The sequence below is a fragment of the Diabrotica virgifera genome, chromosome 4 (genome assembly GCF_917563875.1).
Source record: "Diabrotica virgifera virgifera chromosome 4, PGI_DIABVI_V3a".
Taxonomy (NCBI): Eukaryota; Metazoa; Arthropoda; class Insecta; order Coleoptera; family Chrysomelidae; genus Diabrotica; species Diabrotica virgifera.
This window is the reverse complement of record NC_065446.1, coordinates 227,851,191-227,872,113: the sequence shown is the minus strand read 5'-3', so window position 1 is coordinate 227,872,113 and position 20,923 is coordinate 227,851,191. Positions and strand designations below refer to the sequence as shown.

The 20,923-nt window shown below is 31.8% G+C and overlaps 1 protein-coding gene across 5 annotated transcripts in view; it reads right to left on the bottom strand.

Moving 5' to 3' along the window:
• Positions 1–6,117: 6,117 nt before the first annotated feature.
• LOC114333678 (G-protein coupled receptor dmsr-1) overlaps positions 6,118–20,923 on the bottom strand; it is a 1,080,003-nt gene continuing 1,065,197 nt past the window's right edge. For 4 of the 5 annotated variants that reach the window (XM_050649885.1, XM_050649888.1, XM_050649884.1 and 1 more), the window contains one exon: positions 6,118–6,345. In XM_050649885.1, the coding sequence (XP_050505842.1) occupies positions 6,285–6,345 (61 nt within the window). In that variant the 3' untranslated portion in view covers positions 6,118–6,284. Of the gene's footprint in view, positions 6,351–20,923 lie in introns of all 5 variants that reach the window. The other variant, XM_050649886.1, reaches the window with a different exon arrangement.

Below are 20,923 nucleotides of genomic sequence, written 5' to 3'. Positions count from 1 at the left end.
AAGGCACACAAGGTAGACAGAGTCTTTTCGACACCTATAAGAGTTATTTGTCAACTAGGTAAGCGGTATGCACAGAGCAACACAAGAGAGACGAGATTGTTTAATGGAGGCTCTGTGATGTTTTGGGGTGGAATTTCCTTGAGAATAAGTACATATGTGGTGTCTAAGTGAAGGTTATTTAAATAGCGAGAGGTACATTACACTGATTTTTTTTTAAACACTTTATGCCTTTCGCACTATATGTAGGCAATATTTCATCTTAGTGGTATGATAAGACATAAGCTCCTTACGTATCGTATGTCGTCAGTTAAAACACATATTAAAGATTAAAACCGTCTAGTTTCTTTGTTACTATAGATATCACAAAAATTTAAAAAATAAAATATTTATAAAATCTTTGTGCCTTTTCCTCCCTACAAGGTGTCTCAAACTTTTGTTTCCGTTAAAACACATGTCAAATTACAAAACCGTATATTTCATTTGTTTCTAAAGATATCAGTGACATTCAAAAAACAAAATGTTCACAAAAGATAAGACTATAATACGATTCTGATGTGTACTCACACTTGTAACTCCTCCTCCCTACAGAGTGTCTCAAACTTGACATTTATTTTCTTCCATCCGGTATAAGTACAAAAAAGAAGTTTGAGTAAACCTTTTCACAACTGTTTAAATACTAAAGAAAGATCTGAAATAATAAAAAAAAATTAGCGGAATTCGTTAATCTGTTCACGAAAAAATCAACTATGAAAATGAGTATAATTTTCTATATCCCTAACTTTTGACGAGCAGTTTATTTATATGAAATTTAGTTTTACTTACCTACTGTAATAAAACTTTGTTTTGTTTTGCGAGAAGAGTTTGTTGTATTTGTCTGATATCAACTCCAAATTGTAGAATAAGGGATTTTTTCTTTATTTTCCTAACCAAAGAAAAAGAAGACATGCATAACCTAATAATACTAGGTAAGGAAGAACGTCATACGTACAATTATGACTGAAGTCAACTAGCTAACGAGCTAGTTGACTCTATACAGTAATGAGCGCGCTAATAACTGACAAAATAACGCAAAAGATAGAAAACATAATACCTACATTTTGGAGGAAAAGGAGATGAAACTAGTAGAGGTGGAAATTATCGATATAAACGTACAAATTAACATTACATAGTTTCCCACCTTTAGACGTATCGGAGGAGTATGACAACTGTCAGTGTGACAGGAGAATTTTATAGAATACTCCTTTCACAGACATCTAAAGGTGGGAAACTTGTAATGAAATGTTAATTTATAAGTTTATATTGATAATTTCCCAACTCTGCGCGAGTTTCATCTCTTTTTATTTCACATGTTATTATGTTTTCCATATTTTTCATTATTTTGCCGTTTATTAGAGCGCTCATCACTCTATACAGCAGGGGTGGGCAAACTTCTTTTAGTAAGGGCCACAACATGTTTTTGATCTATTACCGAGAGCCGCAACGTTCGATTTTTTAACTTTTTACTAATTTTGTTTGCGTGGTTTAAGGGGGGGGGGGCAAATGGTTTAAAATCAACATTTCAAGCACTTTTTTTGAATTTTGTTTGAAACTATGGTGGAATTATTTTATTTTTATATTAAATACATATTCAGTACAATTCAAAGAATATTCAAAAAAAATTTCAAGACAAAATATTGAAAAATAAGCCAACGCAACGTTGGCAGATTTTTACAGGCACCTCAAAAAAAAAGATGGTGTTTACAGTAGACGTCAGAACTCGTCATTGGTTCATATGAAACAAACATATTCTATTAGATTAGGAGTTTCTCGAGGTAGCGCTATCGAGTTTTTTAGTTTTAACGATTTTTGAGTTTAATATAACAATCAAAAGTCAAAATAACGAAATTCTTTGTAAAAAATGGTAAAAATTTCCATATTTATTATTGTTAAAAAAAATAAGCATAAAACAAAAAATATCTCGACAAAGTTACCTCGTCAAATGTCTAAAGAAAATCTATCAAACATTTCAGGTGGATCTGTCAAGTCGCTTTTGAGTTACAATGCCCACCACCTTTGAAAAAAGCAGTTTCGAGAAAAACGCGTTTATAGTTTTAACAACTTTTATTTTCAATTTCTTTTTTGTCTGTCAAATCGTATAGTGATAAACACCGGAATATATTTTTGAATCGCAGAGTAATTTACAAAAGACAAGGGAACAGCTCTTGAACGTTTCTCACTACGCTCCAGCCGCTGTAAACCGAGTAAACCGAGTCGAAGATAGGGATATTAAACATGCTGTATTTCCGGTAATTTTACTCCGGCAAACTGAAATTTTCAGAGAGAATTTCCGAAGTTAAGTGCTTTCATTTAAAATAAAAAAAAACGAAAATTTCAAAATTTTCAAATTACACCCCCTCGCCCCTAAAGAATATTCGCTCTTATTTAAGCATGCTATTTCCCTCAAATATATGTGTATATATTTAATTATTTTTATTTTATCTATGAACCTATTTCATTTTTTTGATAATATGTATTGTTCTGAAGCTATTTCCTTGTGGCATCTTAGGCAATTTACTATTTTATTTGGGAATATGCCCAATTTAAGTTTGCAATTAAATTTATTTGACGTTTCGATTTTTCCTTCGGAAATCTCCTTCCCTTTATTGATGTTTTGTATTTTGATAACGATTTCTGAAGTGAAAATCGAAACATTAAATAAATTTAAATTCAAACTTAATTTGTTACTTATTCCCAAATAAAATAGTAAATTCTTTTTTCACATTACTATTAGTTACTTATACATTTGAAGGGAAATTCCGTGCAACGTAATTTAAATAAAAATAAACAAAGTTATAAATTTGAAAAAATCTTAGATTCCCTTCACCGTTTTTGTTTTTGACTACTTCAAAAATATCAATTCCATTGTTTAAAATTTCATGAATTTCATTGAGGGAGCCGACAAAATTCTGTGCCGGAAAACTAAATAATTGCCCGCGTTATGTTGAAAATTTGCGGAAAATCACCCGCTGCCAAAGTGTTAATTAATAGCTGCATTATTTATATTTATTTATTAATATTAGCAATAAATAAAATAAACTTAAATGATAATAATTTACTTTTTTTGCGGGCCGCAAAAAATGTATAAAGGGCCGCATGCGGCCCGCGGGCCGCTCTTTGCCCACCCCTGCTATACAGTAATGAGCGCGCTAATAACCGGCAAAATAACGCAAAAGATAGAAAACATAATACCTACATTGTGAGGGAATAGGAGATGAAACTGGTAGAGGTGAAAATTATTGATATAAACGTATAAATTAACATTACATAGTTTCCCACCTTTAGACGTATCGGAGGAGTATGACAACTGTCAGTGTGACAGGAGAATTTTATAAAATACTCCTGTCACAGACGTCTAAAGGTGGGAAACTTGTAATGAAATGTTAATTTATAAGTTTATATTGATAATTTCCACCTCTACTAGTTTCATCTCTTTTTATTTCGCAATTTGTTATGTTTGTTATGCAGACTAACGCCAAAGATGGAAAACACATTAAGTTGTGAGATAAAAAGAAACGCAACTAGTGGAGGTGGGAAATTTAGCGACAAAAACGTATAAATTTACATTCTGCTTATTGTTTCTCACCTTTAGACGTATCGGCCGAGTTTGGCAACTGCCAATGAGACAGTGAATGTTTTACTTGACAAGAGCGTAATTTTTTTATTTAGCTTATACTGTCTCATTTATTAAAAAAGGATTTTCAGTTTCTTCTAGGAGCATTTCAATGTATTTATTTTTAGGTTTATTTACTTTTTTACCACAGGTAAAGGTTACAAAAAGGTAAATAAAGAAACTACGATCATATGCTATGCAGACGATGCTATATTAACAGCAGTAAAATGAGACCTACATAATAGAGGCGAAGTTAAACATGGTCATTTCAGCCCAGAAAATAAAAACAATGATCATCAGCAAAGAACCGACCAGATGTAAAATATTGACGGAATCAGCATCGAACAGACAACTTATGGGAATCAACCATTTAGGCATTCCACAATCGAGTTAGGTGATGTAGAAGCAGAGGTACAAAAATAAATATAGCACGCTAATATAGCAGCAGGATGTCTAAACAATTGGGAGAAACAAACACATGGTGTGAGGTGTGGGACTGAAGCTGTCAGATCAATTCCAGGTCTTCGGTTCTCGTCGCTCTGCATGGCATTTTACATTCTTTGCCAATGATCCATTTCCAGCACGCATCGATAATAGTGGTAGGTTATTGGTAGGACCGGGCACACAGAGAGTGACAATATAACATGAAGGTACAACCCAAAAAAATAGAAACAGGCAGAAACTGCTTACTAAGAAGGTATAAGGAGAAGAATGCCCTAAAAAAGAGAGCTTTTTGATTTTAGTTATTTTTATCAAATAATTTCTTATGCAAACACAACTCTAAAATATTCGACTTAACTTTTATTCAATTCGGTCATGAAAATCAAAATATAATTTCGAAAGATACGGTTACGTCCATTTTGAGACAATAGGCGCATTTTATGACAAATCTATAGACAGTTATAAAATCCGTAACTTATCTCGGGCACACATATAGTGACAATACAGTGCGTCCATAAAGTAACGCATAAATTCATTATTTCGTAAGCCGGCGACTTTAAGGTAGGGATGGCGGTTTTTGACAAAACACCGGTTTTCGGTTATACCGGTTTTTTTTTACTTACGGTTTAACCTGACGGTTATAACCGGCCAAAAAAACCGGTTTTTGGAAAAACCGGTTTTCGGTTTTTTTTAATCCAATAGGTTACAAAGTTATAGGTCTGGATCCCGCGTATGAAAAAAAAGTTGATTAATAGCAAGCTGAAAATTTGTTAATCGCTTAAGAGTGTCTAGTCGGACAAACTTTGATATGATAAAATTTGAATTATGGTTTTGTTTGGAATAATGACTTGAGAATAATAATTAGGATTGGGATCCAAAATAATACCTAACCTAATCCTAATCACCGTAAAAACCTAATAACCGGTTTTTACTTTAAAAAGAAAAAACCGGTTATAACCGGGACGAAAAACAACCGGTAAAACCGGTTATTGCGAAGTAAAAAAACCGGTTTTAGGTTTAAACCGGTAGGTTTTTCCCATCCCTACTTTAAGGAAAAATCTCGAAACATGTCGATTTTTATTTTTAAAATACAATTTTTTGGCATATATATTATACTAGTGACGTCATCCATCTGGAGTTGATGACGTAATCGATGATTTTTTTAAATAAGAATAGGGGTCATGTGATAGCTCATTTGAAAGGGTATTCAATTCTCTATTCACTAGTATAAACATTAACATAATTATTTATACAGGGTGTCCAAACAATGCTTTTTTAATTAAATTAATTAAGACAAAAAGAAGAATGTATGTAATTTATTTAATTCAGAATACGTTTTACGGTTGTCAGAAAACAGGAAAAACATGTTTATTTGACAAATAAGTATTGCTTTTCGCTTAAATTCAATGTTAAAGCTGCCACCCACCTGCCTCTTGGAAATTTGAACATTATGTTTAAGCGAAAATCAATGTTTATTTTTTCAAATTAAGCACTTTTATGCTTTCTGCGAAAAGTAAAATGTATTAAAAATCAAACAAATTACATAGGTACATTTATTTTTTTGTCAATTAATTTAATTTAAAAATTTTTTTTGGACACCCTGTATAAATAATTATTTTAGTGTTTATATTAGTGAATAGAGAATTAAAGGCCTTTTCAAATGAGCTATCATATGACCCCTATTCTAATTAAAAAAAAATCATCAATTACGTCATCACGCCCAGATGGATGACGTCACTAGTATGATATATATGCCAAAAAATCGTAATTTAAAAATAAAAATCGACCCGTTTCGGGATTTTTCCTTAAAGTCGCCGGTTTACGAAATAATTAATTTATGCGTTACTTTATGGAGGCACTGTATAATATGAAGGTACAACCCAAGGAAAGAGAAACAGACAGAAACTGTTTACTAAGAAAGTAAAAGGAGAAGAAAGTTCTAAAACAGACAGCTTTTTGATTTTAGTTATTTTTATCAAATAATTTCTTATGCAAACACAACTCTAAAATATTAAACTTAATATTCAATTCGGTCATGAAAATCACAATATAATTTCGAAAGATACGGTTACGTTCCTTTTGAGACAATAGGCGTATTTTATGACAAATATTTATAAACAGTTATAAAATTCGTTACTTTCTAACATTTAAAAGTATATAAACAACACATTACACAATAAGTATCAAAGTCTTTTCACAGTTTCGTAATTTCGATGCCGCAGTTCACAGCGTCGTTGTATTGGTTCCGTTGGGCACTACCCTAGAAAAATTTCATTTAATATCAGTTACTCTCTAACCCTAAAATACATAAGTATGTTAGATTATATTATGTACAATATGATGCAAATCTATGGAATAAATTCATTACTTATAAATTCTAGAAACAGAAGACAAAAAATCTTAAAACTGGTCAATTTTAATTTTTGAGTGACGATGAGTTGCTTGTACTGGTATCAAACAACACAATTAACAATAGAAAATTCTATATCCAAACCCATACATATACGAAGAAGAAGTAGTACGTTCTTTAACGGTAAAATATTTCAAAACCTCTAAATTTTAAAGAACCGCTTGGATTGACATGAAATTTGGCATACGCATAGCTAACAAGTCAAAGAAAAAAAGTGATATTGTGCCGATGTGTGCTTTTTTCCTGGGGGTGACTTTCACCCCTTCTCGTGGGTGAAAAAATATACTTTCAAAATAAGTCCGGCAATCGATAAACTGACTAATTCTCAGTAACTTTTATTTTATAGAGTTTTTTCACCAAGTCGATACTTTTCGAGTTATTTGCGAGTGAAAATGTTCATTTTTTAACAAAATAACCACGTTTTTAGACGGTTTTTGGCAAATAATTAAAAAAGTAAGTATTTTGCCGAAACAAATATTCTTGACAAAAATATAACCTGAAAAAAATGGTGTATGTATTAGATATCTAGACTTAGGACGAACAGAGTTATAGCTAATGAAAAATAGGTTCATATTCGTTAAATTCCAAATCGAAAATTTTAACGTGATATAACCAAAAAATGAAGCAGTTTTTGGGGAAAGCTTGTTATAACCTTGTTAGAGTGTCTAAAATAGGCATTATTTTTGTGTTATAAGAAATTTCTAGCATCAAAAGTAAACAAGTTACGATCAAAATAACCCTTTTTTTTGGTAAAAAATCGGAAAAATCACCCCCAAATTAGCATCTCAAATGAACTTATTCGTTACCATTTCACGAGTTATTTTAGTCCTATAATGTATTGTATACTGGGTTGGGATAAAGTGTGGAACCAAGCAAATATCTTTGAAACGAAAAGAACAATATTTATGAAACTTTGCATGCAAGTACAGTGACGCAAAAGGCATTTGTTGCCAAATTTTTTGTTACTACTCCACTTCCGGTTTCATCGGAAATACCCTTAACTTATTTAATTTAAATGGGACAGTTTGTATATTTTTGCGGATTTTAAAATAACTTGTTATTTTTAGTTCATACATACCAACTTTAATACAACGTAGTAGAAAATAAACGAGTACCAGGCTAAAATTGTTGATTACATGCACTGCATGACTTATTTGAATTTAGTATAGTAGGTGAAACTGTAACTCAACTAATTGACAGAAATAAGTTATATTAAAAATGGATCATTTAAGTGAAAAAGATCGTAGTGAAATATTAATGATAATCGGTTATGGTGAATTTTCATTTTTTGGAAGTGGTTTTCCAAATAGATGGATTGGACGTAGAGGATCCATAGAGAGGCCCAATCGTTCTCCGGACCTCAACCCGTTAGATTTTTTTTCTTTGGGGTTATCTAAAATCACGTGTTTACGTTAGGCGAACAACATTCTTGCAGGGTTTGAGACAAAGAATAATTGATGAATGTGAATCCGTGGAGAAATCTTGCAAAAAGTGACTCACAAATTTATTTATAGGCTTGCACGTTGTCAGGGCCTCGATTTTTGACCCTTCGCTTCGTTATGGAACGCATTCGTTTCGTATCTGTTTATTATACGAAGCGAATACGTTCGACAACGAAGCGAAGGGTCTAAAATCGAGGCCCTGGAGGTGAACCGCAAACATTTTCAACACTTGAAATTATTTTTTTTTATTTTTAATATCATTGGTCTAACATAAATAAATTAACCTATTTTTTAACTCTAAATAGATTTATTTCTTATTTTAATAGTTTTGTCTTCCAAACTTGGTATGTATGAATTAAAAATAACAAGTTCTTTTAAAATATGCCAAAATATACAGGTGTCCCATTTAAAGTAAATAAGTTAAGCGTATTTCCGGTAAAACCGGAAGTGGAGGAGTAATAAAAAATATGGCAACAGATGCCTTTTGCGTCAGTGTACTTGCATGCAAAGTTTCATAAATATTGTCCTTTTCGTTTCAAAGATATTTGCTTGGTTCCATAATTTATCCCAACTCTGTATATGATCTGTAAGTTTCATCTGTTCAAAGTTGTTATTTTTGAAAAAAATAGTAGTTTGAAAATTTGAAAAAGTAGTTAAAAGGGCTTGAATGAGTCACTTATCACGAGTGTATGCAAATTTACAAACACCAAATATTAACCAATCGTTGTCTTAGAGAAAAACAAAAAAATACAAAATGTTCAGAGAAGCAAAGCCGCCTTTTCTTATTGTTTGAGGTTTTTGGTACCTCTAATAACTTTTAAGTTATTTTGAAAAAAAGCATTTTTTCAAAATTTAAAATTTTAAAAATCTTACGTCGAACTTACAGATCATATAAAAACAACAAAAATAAAGCAACTTATGAAGCGGTAATGATTAATTTCATTTAAGGTGCTAATTAGGAAGTGATTTTCCCGATTTTTTTTTTCGCCAAAACAAAAGGGACCAACTGTAGTTTGAGCGTAACTTGCTTACTTTTGATGCTGGAATCTTTCTTTTATAAAAACAAGAATAAATCATTTTAAACTCTTTAAAAAAGTTGTAATGAGTTTTCTACAAAAAGTGCTTAAATTTTAGCTATTTTAGGTTGAAATATTCTATTTGGAATTTGGCGAATATGAACCTATTTTTTTAGCTATAACTGCTTTTACTAGGTCTCGAGACTTAGTGCAAACACCATTTTTTCACTTTTTTACAGGCTATATTTTTGCTGAAAACTCTTTTTTAATAAAATACTTACTTTTTGAATTATTTGAAAAAAATTGTCTAAAAACTTGTTTATTTTGTTAAAAAATGAACATATTCACTCGCAAATAACTCGAAAAGTATTGACTTAGTGAAAAAACTGTATAGAATAAAAGTTGCTTAGAATTAGTCAGTTTATCGAATTCCAGACTTATTTTGAACGTATGTTTTTCACCCCCGAGAAGGGGTGAAACTCACCCCCAGGGCAAAAGCACAGATCGGCACAATATCACTTTTTTTTTCTTTGACATGTTAACTAGCTATGCTTATGCCAAATTTCATGTTAATCCAAGAGGTTCTTTAAAATTTACAGCAAAAACCGTCAAATAATGTACTAAAGGGGTGTTCGACAAGGATGTGTGCTTTCCCCTCGTTTATTTAACATTTACTCGGAATCCATATTTCGAAAGCCTTTGGAAGATGCAGAGATGGGAATCAACGGAGTATTGATCAACAACATACGAAATGCTGATGATGGTGTCTTAATTTGTGAAAACGTATTTGATCTTTAAAAACATTTTTGGGAAAAGTTATTTACCTGCAATTTTATTGCTGGAATCAAATCTTAATATTTTATATATATTAATAATATAGGTATGCAAAGTCCGCAGATAGTGTGCTACTTTTTTTATAAACAAAATGGCGCCCGAAAATCGTGTTTTTTTTTCAATTTTTGTTCTACAACTCCAAAGATTTTAACTTTGCACCAAAAACACCCAAATAAAAATTCACCGTAATTAAATTCTGCATAGAGATGTTTTTTCCCGATTTACTTCGATGAAAATTTTCCCCGGAAAATGCGGGGTTTTCCAACAAAATCTTTAATTTTCAACTAACATTTTAGATAATAATTGTATATCAATAATTAAATAACTTGACAATATAATTGCTCTTTTTATATAGATTATAATTCCAGAAGCCGATGAAAACTGAATGAACAGTAGTTAAGCAACAATTGAATTGTTAATTAAAAATTTACGATCGCTATAATACCCACAATAATTATGATACATAAGAATAACTATGATTTTTGCATAAAAAGACACTGTACCTATCTAATGTACTTTACATAATTGAAATTGAACTATTTAAGCGGCCTCAGGAATATTTTAAAATTATAAACAATTTTTGGCTTATAATCAAATAAAATATCTCGGGAAATATTAAATTAAATTAAGTCGTTAAAACGGTATTGGAAAAAAGCGGTAGGACGCTTCTTTTAAAAGAAAAAAACGTTTAATTGTGATGAGTGAGTGGTTCCTGAGATACAACAGGTCAAAGTTGACCGGCATTTACGGCAAAGATATAAACAATTGGATTATAATTTTCGAACCATCACCTTTTTATTTTTGTCCTCTTTCTCCGCACTTATTTTCATATCTTTAAAATACTCATAACATATATTATTATAATAAAAACTATCGATATTACTAGTGAAAATTGCCAAAAATAACAAAATTCCAATCAAAAATAAGGTTGGAGAAAATTGTAATCTCAAAGTTCAAAATCGGTATACGTTAAAAAAATGCATTTTCTCGGCTACCCATGGAGCAATTTTCTTTATTCTTTTTTTGTTCCCAAGTGACTCGAGTAGAGCCATCTAACTAACGCATTATTAAATGTCAAACTTGCTTTTGTCTTAATATAATAAATTAATTTATTGATTATAACAAAATTTTTAATTTGTTTAAATGAAGATTGTTTAAATAATTATACAGCTTTCAAATGAGAATATTTGTGTTTTTAACGGTAAAAGGTGCACTTGTAATAAGTTTACCTAAAAAAGTCTACAACTGGAAAAAATATGTAGTTTTCTTTTCTTATAAATAAATTAATAATATTAACTAATTACTAATAAACTAATTACTAATAACTATTTCTAATAAATAAGTTAATAAATAACAAAACAAAAGGAAGTTTGACATTTAATAATGCATTAGTTAGATGGCTCTACTCGAGTTACTTGGGAACAAAAAAAGAGAATGAAGAAAATTGCTCCATGGGAAGCCGAGAAAATGCATTTTTTAACGTATGCCGATTTTGAACTTTGAGGTTACATTTTCTCCAACCTAATTTTTGATTGAAATTTTGCTATTTTTGGCAATTTTCACTCGTAATATCTATAGTGTTTATTATAATAATATATGTTATGAGTATTTTAAAGCTATGAAAATTGGGGCTGAGAAAGTGGACAAAACTAAAAAGGTAATGGTTCGAAAATTATGATCCTATTGTTTATATCTTTATAACAAGAAGCATCCTGTCGCTTTTTCCAATACTGTTTTCACGATTTAATTTAATTGAATATTTCCCGAGATATTCTATTTGTTTTTAAGCCAAGAAATTGTTTATAATTTTAAAATATTCCTGAGGCCGCTTAAATAGTTCAATTTCAATTCTGTATAGTACATTAGATAGGTACAGTGACTTTTTATAAAAAAATAATAGTTATTCTTATGTATCGTAATTATTGTAGTTATTATAGCGCCCTTTAATTTTTAATTTACAATTCAATTGTTGCTAAACTGTTCATTCAATTTCCATCGGCTTTTGGAATTATTGTCTATTTGAAAATATGTTTTATATTACCAAGTTATTTAATTATTGACTAACAGTCACTTATCTAAAATTTTAGTTGAAAATTAAAGATTTTGTTGGAAGGAACCGCATTTTCCGTGGAAAATTTTCGTCGAAGTAAATCGGGAAAAACACGTATCTATGCAGAATTTAATTACGGTGAATTTTTATTTGTGTATTTTTGGCGTAAAATAAAAATATTTCTAGTTCTAGAGCAAAAATTGAAAAAAACACGAGTTTCGGGCGCCATTTTGTTTATAAAAAAAGTAGCACAGTATCTGCGGACTTCGCATACCTATATTATTAATATATACAATATTAAGATTCGATTCCAGCAATGAAATTGCTGGTAAATAACTTTTCCTTGTATTTTGCTAATTAGCCCAGAGTATCAGTATAATCGGAAAATACAGTAAACGAATGGAATTAGAGGTTAATGCCAAAAAGACCAAATTCATGATCATCTCCAGAAACTTGGATACACTTGAAAACTCCACCATAACACTAAATACCAAGTCCATTGAAAGAAAGAGTGGCTGAGAACGTGGCTTTTTGAAGACTGGGTATAGGAGAGGGAAGTGAAATGTCGCATTGAGCAAGCTCGACAAGCTTTCGTAAAATTCACGAAGGTACTGACTTGGGGTCGTATTTTCGAATTCAATCGAATATTTTCGCATACGAGTTAACTCGAATGAAAAATTTCGTATACGAACGTGAATGTGTATTTTTGAACGTCCTTCGAAATGTTATACGTATACGAGCAGAATTTTCATCGGCAACACTAAAAATTCGAATAACATTACACTTATTTGTCATCTGAATAGTCACAATGTTGCCATACTTTTTTTGTCGATTTCTTGTATAATTTCAATCGATGGTATAATCGCAGTATTAAAAACAAAATGTTATATATACTGGGGTATAATGTGCAAGAATAAGATTGTACTTATAAGAACGTTTAATGTATGAAGATAACGACTTATAGTCTAAATAAATTATAAAAAAGGCCATGTTTGGGAAAAGTTGTTTAACAGATATTTTAAGTGTAATCTAATCTTAAGATTGCATAGGTATATTAGTAATATCTATTTGCAAAGCCCGCAGAAAGTGTGCTATTTTGTTTAACATTATTTTTGTATCCAGTATTTACACTGATATTTTACTATTTACTTTTCAAAACTTTACTTCAAAGCGATTTTTCAAATGCACCTTTATGTAATGTGATAGTATAAAAAAATTGAGGATATGGCAACGGTGTCATATGTCAAGTTTAGAGCTTAGATCCAATGCTAAAAGGCGTACATAAAGTTAGGTTATATTTTCAAGGCATAATCGTACAACATGTCGTTTCTTTCTATTAAAGAATTATTTAAACCAGCCATTGAAAATAAATTTCAATGTAAAAATATTGTAGACAACAACACAATTAACACTATCAGCTAAAACTATCATGACAGCTGAAATGACCTTGAAATGACAACAATAATTCGTATATGGTATGTTTAACAGTAAATGGTTGAGTTCAATTAGTTACCACTGTAAACATCCTGGATTAACCGATAATAGTATAAAAGGCCCGGTTTCAGGTAAAATTTATTTCAGGCTTTATTATGGGAGTACCGTCTAGTCAGTGTTAATTGCAAAAGACCAATTCTGTCTACCTCGTTCGCTTATCGCTCCGGGTGGGTCTTAACAATGGGACAGGTCAGATAAATTTAATAATATTTACGACCGCACTAATTAAACTCAACCATTTACTGTTGAACAAACCATACGAGCATCACGATTCGAATGGTTCATACCCATTCGAGTCGTCGTATACGAAACAATTCGTACACGAAGTATTCGAAAATACAAGACACCGGATTTTAAGCTAAATTCTTCTAATTAGGGCAGTCAATGAGGGTATTTGGCTCTGAATTCCATCCTACTACATCGATTTACTTGATATTTTCACAGTAAGTAGGGAATAACTCAAGAAACAAAGTCTACCCTATGCCGATGTGCGCTTTTATCTTGGGGGTGGTTCCCACCCCTTATCGGGGGTGAAAAATGTTTTGGTTACAACAGCCACGGAAAAGGCTAGAGAACCTAATTTTAAGCAAATACTGTTCTATGATTATTTTTTGAAAACTCAATATTTTTGAGTTATTCGTGGTTGAAAATTGGCAATTTTCTTTGAAAAATGACACTCTTTCGGACGGATTTTTGCGAATACCTTAAAAACTGTGCATCTAACAAAAAAACTATATAAAATATTTCTGTAGGTTATAAAAAAAGAGATTCGTTCCTTCATAAATCTTTTAGTTAAAATACAAAGAGGGATATGGTAGGTAAGAAGTTTGTTTTTTTTGCAGCATGCTCAAATCGGTGTATTCAACTTGAAATGTGTATAATGATACTAATAACTTTTGTAGTGATTGAAAAGACTTTCAAATGGGCAATACTAATTGTCGATTACATGCAAACAAAGCGAGATATTCTGCAAAAAAGTTAATGACTAATGTATTTCAAGAAGAAATGAGAAGTATATTTAACCCCTCATCCATCAGAATTTAAATACATCGTTTTGCTTCTACAATACTTTTTACTATAGTGTTATTTCTATGTTTAAAAAGTTGGGCTGGATTAAACTGAATGGTTTAAAAAAAAAATAAAATCAAATTATAGAGCGCATTTTTAAATTTCCTTAAAAATATTCCTTTTCCTCCATGTAACTCGAAAAAGATAAGAGATACGAAAAAAAGATATAACACAAAAATGTAGGGCTTTTTCAGATAAAAATTTCCTTTTATATTTTTCATTACTGTATCTCTTATCATTTTCAAATTACATGGAGAAAAAGGAAGATTTTTAAGAAAATTTAAAAATGAGCTCTATAATTTGATTTTTTTTAAAGTCAATCATTTCAAACCCGTCCAAGTTTTGAACATAGAAATAACACTATAATAAAAGGTATTGTAGAAGTAAAACCATGCATTTACATTTTGGTGGATGGGGGTTAAAAATTACTTCTCATTTTTTCTTAAAATATATTAGTTATCAATTTTGTTTGCAGCATATCTCGCTTAGTTTTAATGTAATGGACCTTTATTATAACTCATTTTAAAGCTCTCTTTAAGAACTACAAAAGGTATTAGTAGCATTATATACCTAAAATCGACCGTTTCTCTGTTATTTCAAGTTGAATATACCAATCTGACAATGTACCAAAAAACAAACTAATTTCACCTACCATATCTCTTTTTTTATTATAACTAGAAGATTTATGAAGGCAAGCGTCTCTTTGTTTTTTTATAACCTACAAAAATGTTTAATATAGTTATTTTAGTTAGATGCATAGTTTTTAAGGTATTGGCAAAAAACCGTTCGAAAAGGTTATTATGTTTCAATGAAAATGGCCTATTTTCAAACACGACAATCTCAAAAAGTATTGAGTTTTCAAAAAAAAAAATTATAGAACAGTTTTTGTTTAGAATTAGGTTTTCTAGCAAATTCCGTGGTAATTTTACCCTTCACCCCTAACAAGCGGTGGGAACCACCCCCAAGATAAAAGCACACATCGGCATAGCGTAGACTTTGAATTAGGAGATAAGTAGAGGCTACGCCCAAAATTTCATTAAAATCCATGCAGTAGGATAGAATTCGGAGGTAATATCCTATTATTGCTCCAATTGACTGGCGTATATGCGAAATATGCTCGAACGAATTCGAAAATAGGACCCCTGTTAAGAGTTCGATCTTCAACTTAGGCCAAGGTTTACTATGTGCTACGTATGGTCGATGCTGCTATATGGCGTAACGGGCTGGATACTCAAAACGAGGGATATAAGCAGATTAGAAGCTTTCGAAATGTGGCTTTATCGCCGTATCCTCAAGATACCATGGACGGCGAAAGTCACAAATGTAGATGTCCTTAAAAGAATCAACCAAGAACGCCAACTTTTCGAAACCATTAAGTAAAAGAAAACGGCGTATCTGACTCACATCATGCGAATGGAAAAAATCAGTTCCTCCAACTTAACATTGAGGCAAGAGAGGAATGGGACACAAGATAATGTCTTAGCTCCGAAACATAAGGCAATGGACAGGGATTTACTACATACGATCTATAATACATATTTTAAGAAACAGAGAGAAACGGAAAATGTGATCACTAGAGTTCGGATTTAAAAGCATAAAGAATCACAAAAAAGCGCTTAAAAAGCATAACAATTTTACGAAAAAAAGCATTTTATTATACAAAAAAGCATGAAAATATGCATATAAATTTTGACAAACCATTTTTTTAAAGAAAATATATATAATTATCTCTAGGCTTTGCTTAAGAACTAGTAAAGACCTATTATAAATTTAATAATAAAATAGAAAAAAAAAAAACAAAAAAAAATAGATAACTGAAACAAAAATGCTGTAACCTAATTTTTATCGACACGCTTTAGATGAAGGAAAATATATCATTTTTGTTTAAAGCATGAAGTAACTAATTATTACTCATTTAAATGTTGCATCATAAAGTTTCGGCACCTATCACTCAAAACATTTTTGTATATCTAAAAGCTTCTTTCAACGTCCACACTGGTTATAGTTGCATACTTAGGTATACTTTGCCACTACTGCCGGATCCATTTTTATATCTTCAACGTGTTGTCAATTTAAAACTGAAAATATTTTCTTCATCTTTTGAAATCCTTCGTTTTTTGTTAATACATCTTTGAAGTTTGTTAATATTATCTGACCAATTTTTCTAGGGATACCTTCCATCTTTTTTTCAAAACTGTTTATTTTTTGGATCGACTCAACTAATGACATTTGCTGTTTCTCCAAATATTTTATTGTTTCACTCACAGAACAAAAGTTGCATTTGATAAAAGCAAAATTGTTTTGTAATTATGTTTCACCTAAAAGACCCTGACAATATTTTATCGATTTGCTAGCAGTCTCTTTAAGTTCCAATAAGAAGCTTTTAAAATTTTCGAAATATTTGGCGTAGTATAAAGCTACATCTAACCATCTACCCCACCGAGTTAACACTGGTTCCGATGGTAAAGGAGTGTTAGGGAATCTGTCTCTAAAAAGTTGCACCCTTAAAGGAGCTTTAATGGATTTTTTCTATTTTTTATCAACTCATTAACAAGTGGAAATTGCAGCCGTATAGTCTCAGCAACGCGATTCAGGCCGTGTGCTAGACACGTACAGTGAATTAGGTTTGAATAAAACACTTTAAGATTTGATGCTGTTTTGATCATATATGGTGCTGTCCTCGGACGCCAGCGACCCTAGGGAACAGTGCAGCGTCGAAAAGCATACCATTTTGTTGGTCGGCACAGCCTCGGAAAGATAAAAATTTGTTAAAGCGTCATTTACGAATTTTGGAACTGTATTGTTATTTAAAAAAATCCACAAGGAAAAAGGTTTCTTATAGTTGGCTGTACAACCCGCCACTATATTTCTACATATGACCATTATCACCATACCTACTCCATCTGTCATCACCAACATATAATACTCATCTTTAGCAAAACCAAATCAACAGTATAATTTCTTTCTGGGTCTCGTTCTCGTTCCTTTTTCACCAATTTCCTCACATACATCTCATACCCACCCCAGCCCCTACTGTCATCACTCTATTACGGTTTTGGTTTTGGACCCTTAGGGATCCGGGCAGCCTGCGATGCCTTTAGGAATTAGTCGCCTCAGTTTGAGTTTGTGCTTCCTTAATGATACATCCCCTAGATTATTTAAGACATTTTTACACCTCAGACACCCCCATTTGTGATTTCTTACACACACAAATTCCAACAGCTACTAATAAGTTAAATAAATTCGATAAATTTAAATCACCACAAAATTGCTTTTTTAAATCTTAGATCTCTTGACAATAAGATTTTATTACTGTATTTAGTTGTCGAACACAAAACTTCTGTGTAATGTGGTTTGCCTAACTAGTTCCACTTACAGTTTACGTGAATCCATTTTTACTAACAACTAGTTTAATAAATTTTAAATGATAATTTTCATAATGGAGTGTGTTGTTACAACATTTTTAATTTTAACAATCTGCATATCTTATTTTTAAATATGACAGGTTATTTTTAACTACCTGTGGAACTGTCGTTTGTCTTGTCATCGTTCCGAGGTTCACAACCATTTCATTGTCACTTGCTGTCTCACTTCCAACATGTGAACAAGTCATATATCTACATCTCAGATGTTACCTAAGGCAAATTAGAAAATATTTTAAACATCCTGGCTTAAGGTAACATTTTAAACCAATGTTTCCTTGACGGACTAATTTTACTGGGCTTTGACCCACATATTTTTGTATAATACTATCTTGGTGGTTAGCATGTACATTGCACGTGCGTATAACCGACTATTTTTTGACCCTAGTCAAAATTTCAACATCTTTGCCTTTTTTTATCAGGTTATATTCATTTTAGGTAAGCACTGATGATGACTGGTAAACCAGTCGAAAACTAGTTATGTGATTTTGATGTGGCCCTTTTGAGGGTTTTTTTAAATATACCTTTTATACAGGATTTTACTGTTTTTTTTTGTTTTTTGAAGTGAAAACTTCTTTAGGGACGTTGTGCGATTTTTGGATAGGGGAAAAAGCACTGAATTCGCGACCGTCATCGCGACCGTCATTGCGACCGTCATCGCTTATGTTATATATTATTTGTATGTATATATAAATTGTATAGAAGTATTTAAATTTAAAATAAATGTAAAACCTATTTTAGGATGGGGAAAAAGATTTATTTCGCGACCATCATAGCGACCGTCATCTCTTCGACGAAATAAATTTTGTTCGTATCTATATTATGTGTATCTATACATAAATTGTATAGAAGTATTTAAATTTAAAATAAATGTAAAACCTATTTTTCGAAAGGGAAAAAGGATTTATTTCGCGACCGTCATCGCGACCGTCATCTCTTCGGCGAAATAAATTTTGTACGTATATGTATTAAAGTGAAAACGTCTTTAGGGACGTTGTGCACTATTTGGATGGGAGAGAGTATTAAATTGGCGACCGTCATTGCGACCGTCATCGCTTCGAAGGAATAAATTTTTGAAGTGAAAACTTCTTGAGGGTCGTTGTGCACTTTTTGGATTGGGAAAAAGTATTAAATTAGCGACCGTCATGCGTCATCGTTTCGACGAAATAAATTTTTAAAGTGAAAATTTCTTTAGGGACGTTGTGCAGTTTTTAGATAGGGAAAAAGTTTTGAATTAGCGAACGTCATCGCGACCGTCATGGCTTCGGCAAAATAAATTTTTAAAGTGAAATCTCCTTTTTTGGGACGTTGTGCACTTTTTAGATGGGGAAAAAGTATTGAATTAGCGACCGTCATCGCTTGGCGAAAAAACATTTTTGAAGTGATAACTTCTTTAGGGACGTTGTGCACTTTTTGGATGGGGAAAAATTATTAAATTTGGATGGGGAGAAAGTAATAAATAAGCGACCGTCATCGCTTCGACGAAATAAACATTTGAAGTAAAAACTTTTTTAGGGACGTTGTGCTCTTTTTGGATGGAAAAAAGTATTAAATTATCGACCGTCATCGCGACCGTCATCGCTTCGATGAAATAAATTCGTGAAGTGAAAACTTCTTGAGGGACGTTGTGCACTTTTTGGATGGGGGAAAATTATTGAATTATGGACCCTCATAGCTTCGACGAAATAAATATTTGAAGTGATACTTCTTTAGGGACGTTGTGCACTTTTTCGATGGAAAAAAGCATTAACTTAGCGACCGTCATCGCTTCGAAGAAATCAAGTTTTGAAGTGGAAACTTCTTGAGGGACGTTGTGCACTTTTTGGATGGGAAAAAATATAAATTAGCGACCTTTATCGCTTCGAAGAAATAAATTTTTGAAGTGAAAACTTCTTTAGGGACGTTGTGTTTTTTTTGGATGGGGAAAAAGTATTGAATTAGGGAGCGTCATCGCTTCGACGAAATAAATATTTGAAGTAAAACTTATTTATGGACGTTGTGCACTTTTTCGATGTAAAAAAGTATTAAATTAGCGACCGTCATCGCTTCTTCGATGAAATCAATTTTTTAAGTGAAAACTTTTATAGGGACGTTGTGCACTTTTTGTATGGAGGGAAAGTATTTAATTAGGGCCGTAATCGCTTCGACGAAATAAATATTTTAAGTGAAACTTATTTAGGGACGTTGTGCACTTTTTCGATGTAAAAAAGTATTAAATTAGCGACCGTCATCGCTTCGATGAAATCAATTTTTGAAGTGGAAACTTCTTGAGGGACGTTGTGCACCTTTTGGATGGGGAAAATATTATATTAGCGAGCCTTCATCGCTTCGACGAAATAAATTTTTGAAGTAAAAACTTCTTGAGGGACGCTGTGCACTTTTTGGATAAGGAAAAATTATTAAATTAGCGACCGTCATCGCTTCGACGAAATAAATTTTTTAAGTAAAAACTTTTATAGGGACGTTGTGCACTTTTTGTACGGAGGAAAAGTATTGAATTAGGGCCGTAATCGCTTCGACGAAATAAATATTTGAAGTGAAAACTTCTTGAGGGACGTTGTGCACTTTTTGGATGGGGAAAAAGTAGTAAATTAGCGACCGTTATCGCATCGACGAAATAAATTTTTTAATTGAAAATTTCTTTAGAGACGTTGTGCACTTCTTGCATGGGGAAAAATATTGAATTTGCGACCGTCATCACTTCGCTGAAATAAATTTTGTACATATATAAATTATGTGTATGTATATATAAATAGCATAGGGCATACGCATCGCGTATATCGTATATGATATAGGTATAGCACTTCTTTTAAAATGGGGTAAAAGCATTGAGCTCGTAATTTATATACTATAAGAAGTTTTAACTTCTGTCGGCACTCCCACGAGTACCTTATTTTTTTTTATTGTTATTTGTTGCTTCTAGTTCTTTTGAGCACACTAAATAACCCTTCGTCAAGATTTCTTCGTGAAGTACGCCTATGATTAAATTAGCGACGTATCTTCCACAAAATATACGTAGTCTCGTCCACTGCAAACCACGTGTAATTGTTCACCGCTAGTGTTTTTACTTTTTTTCTGGTTTTATTGTAAATGCAAT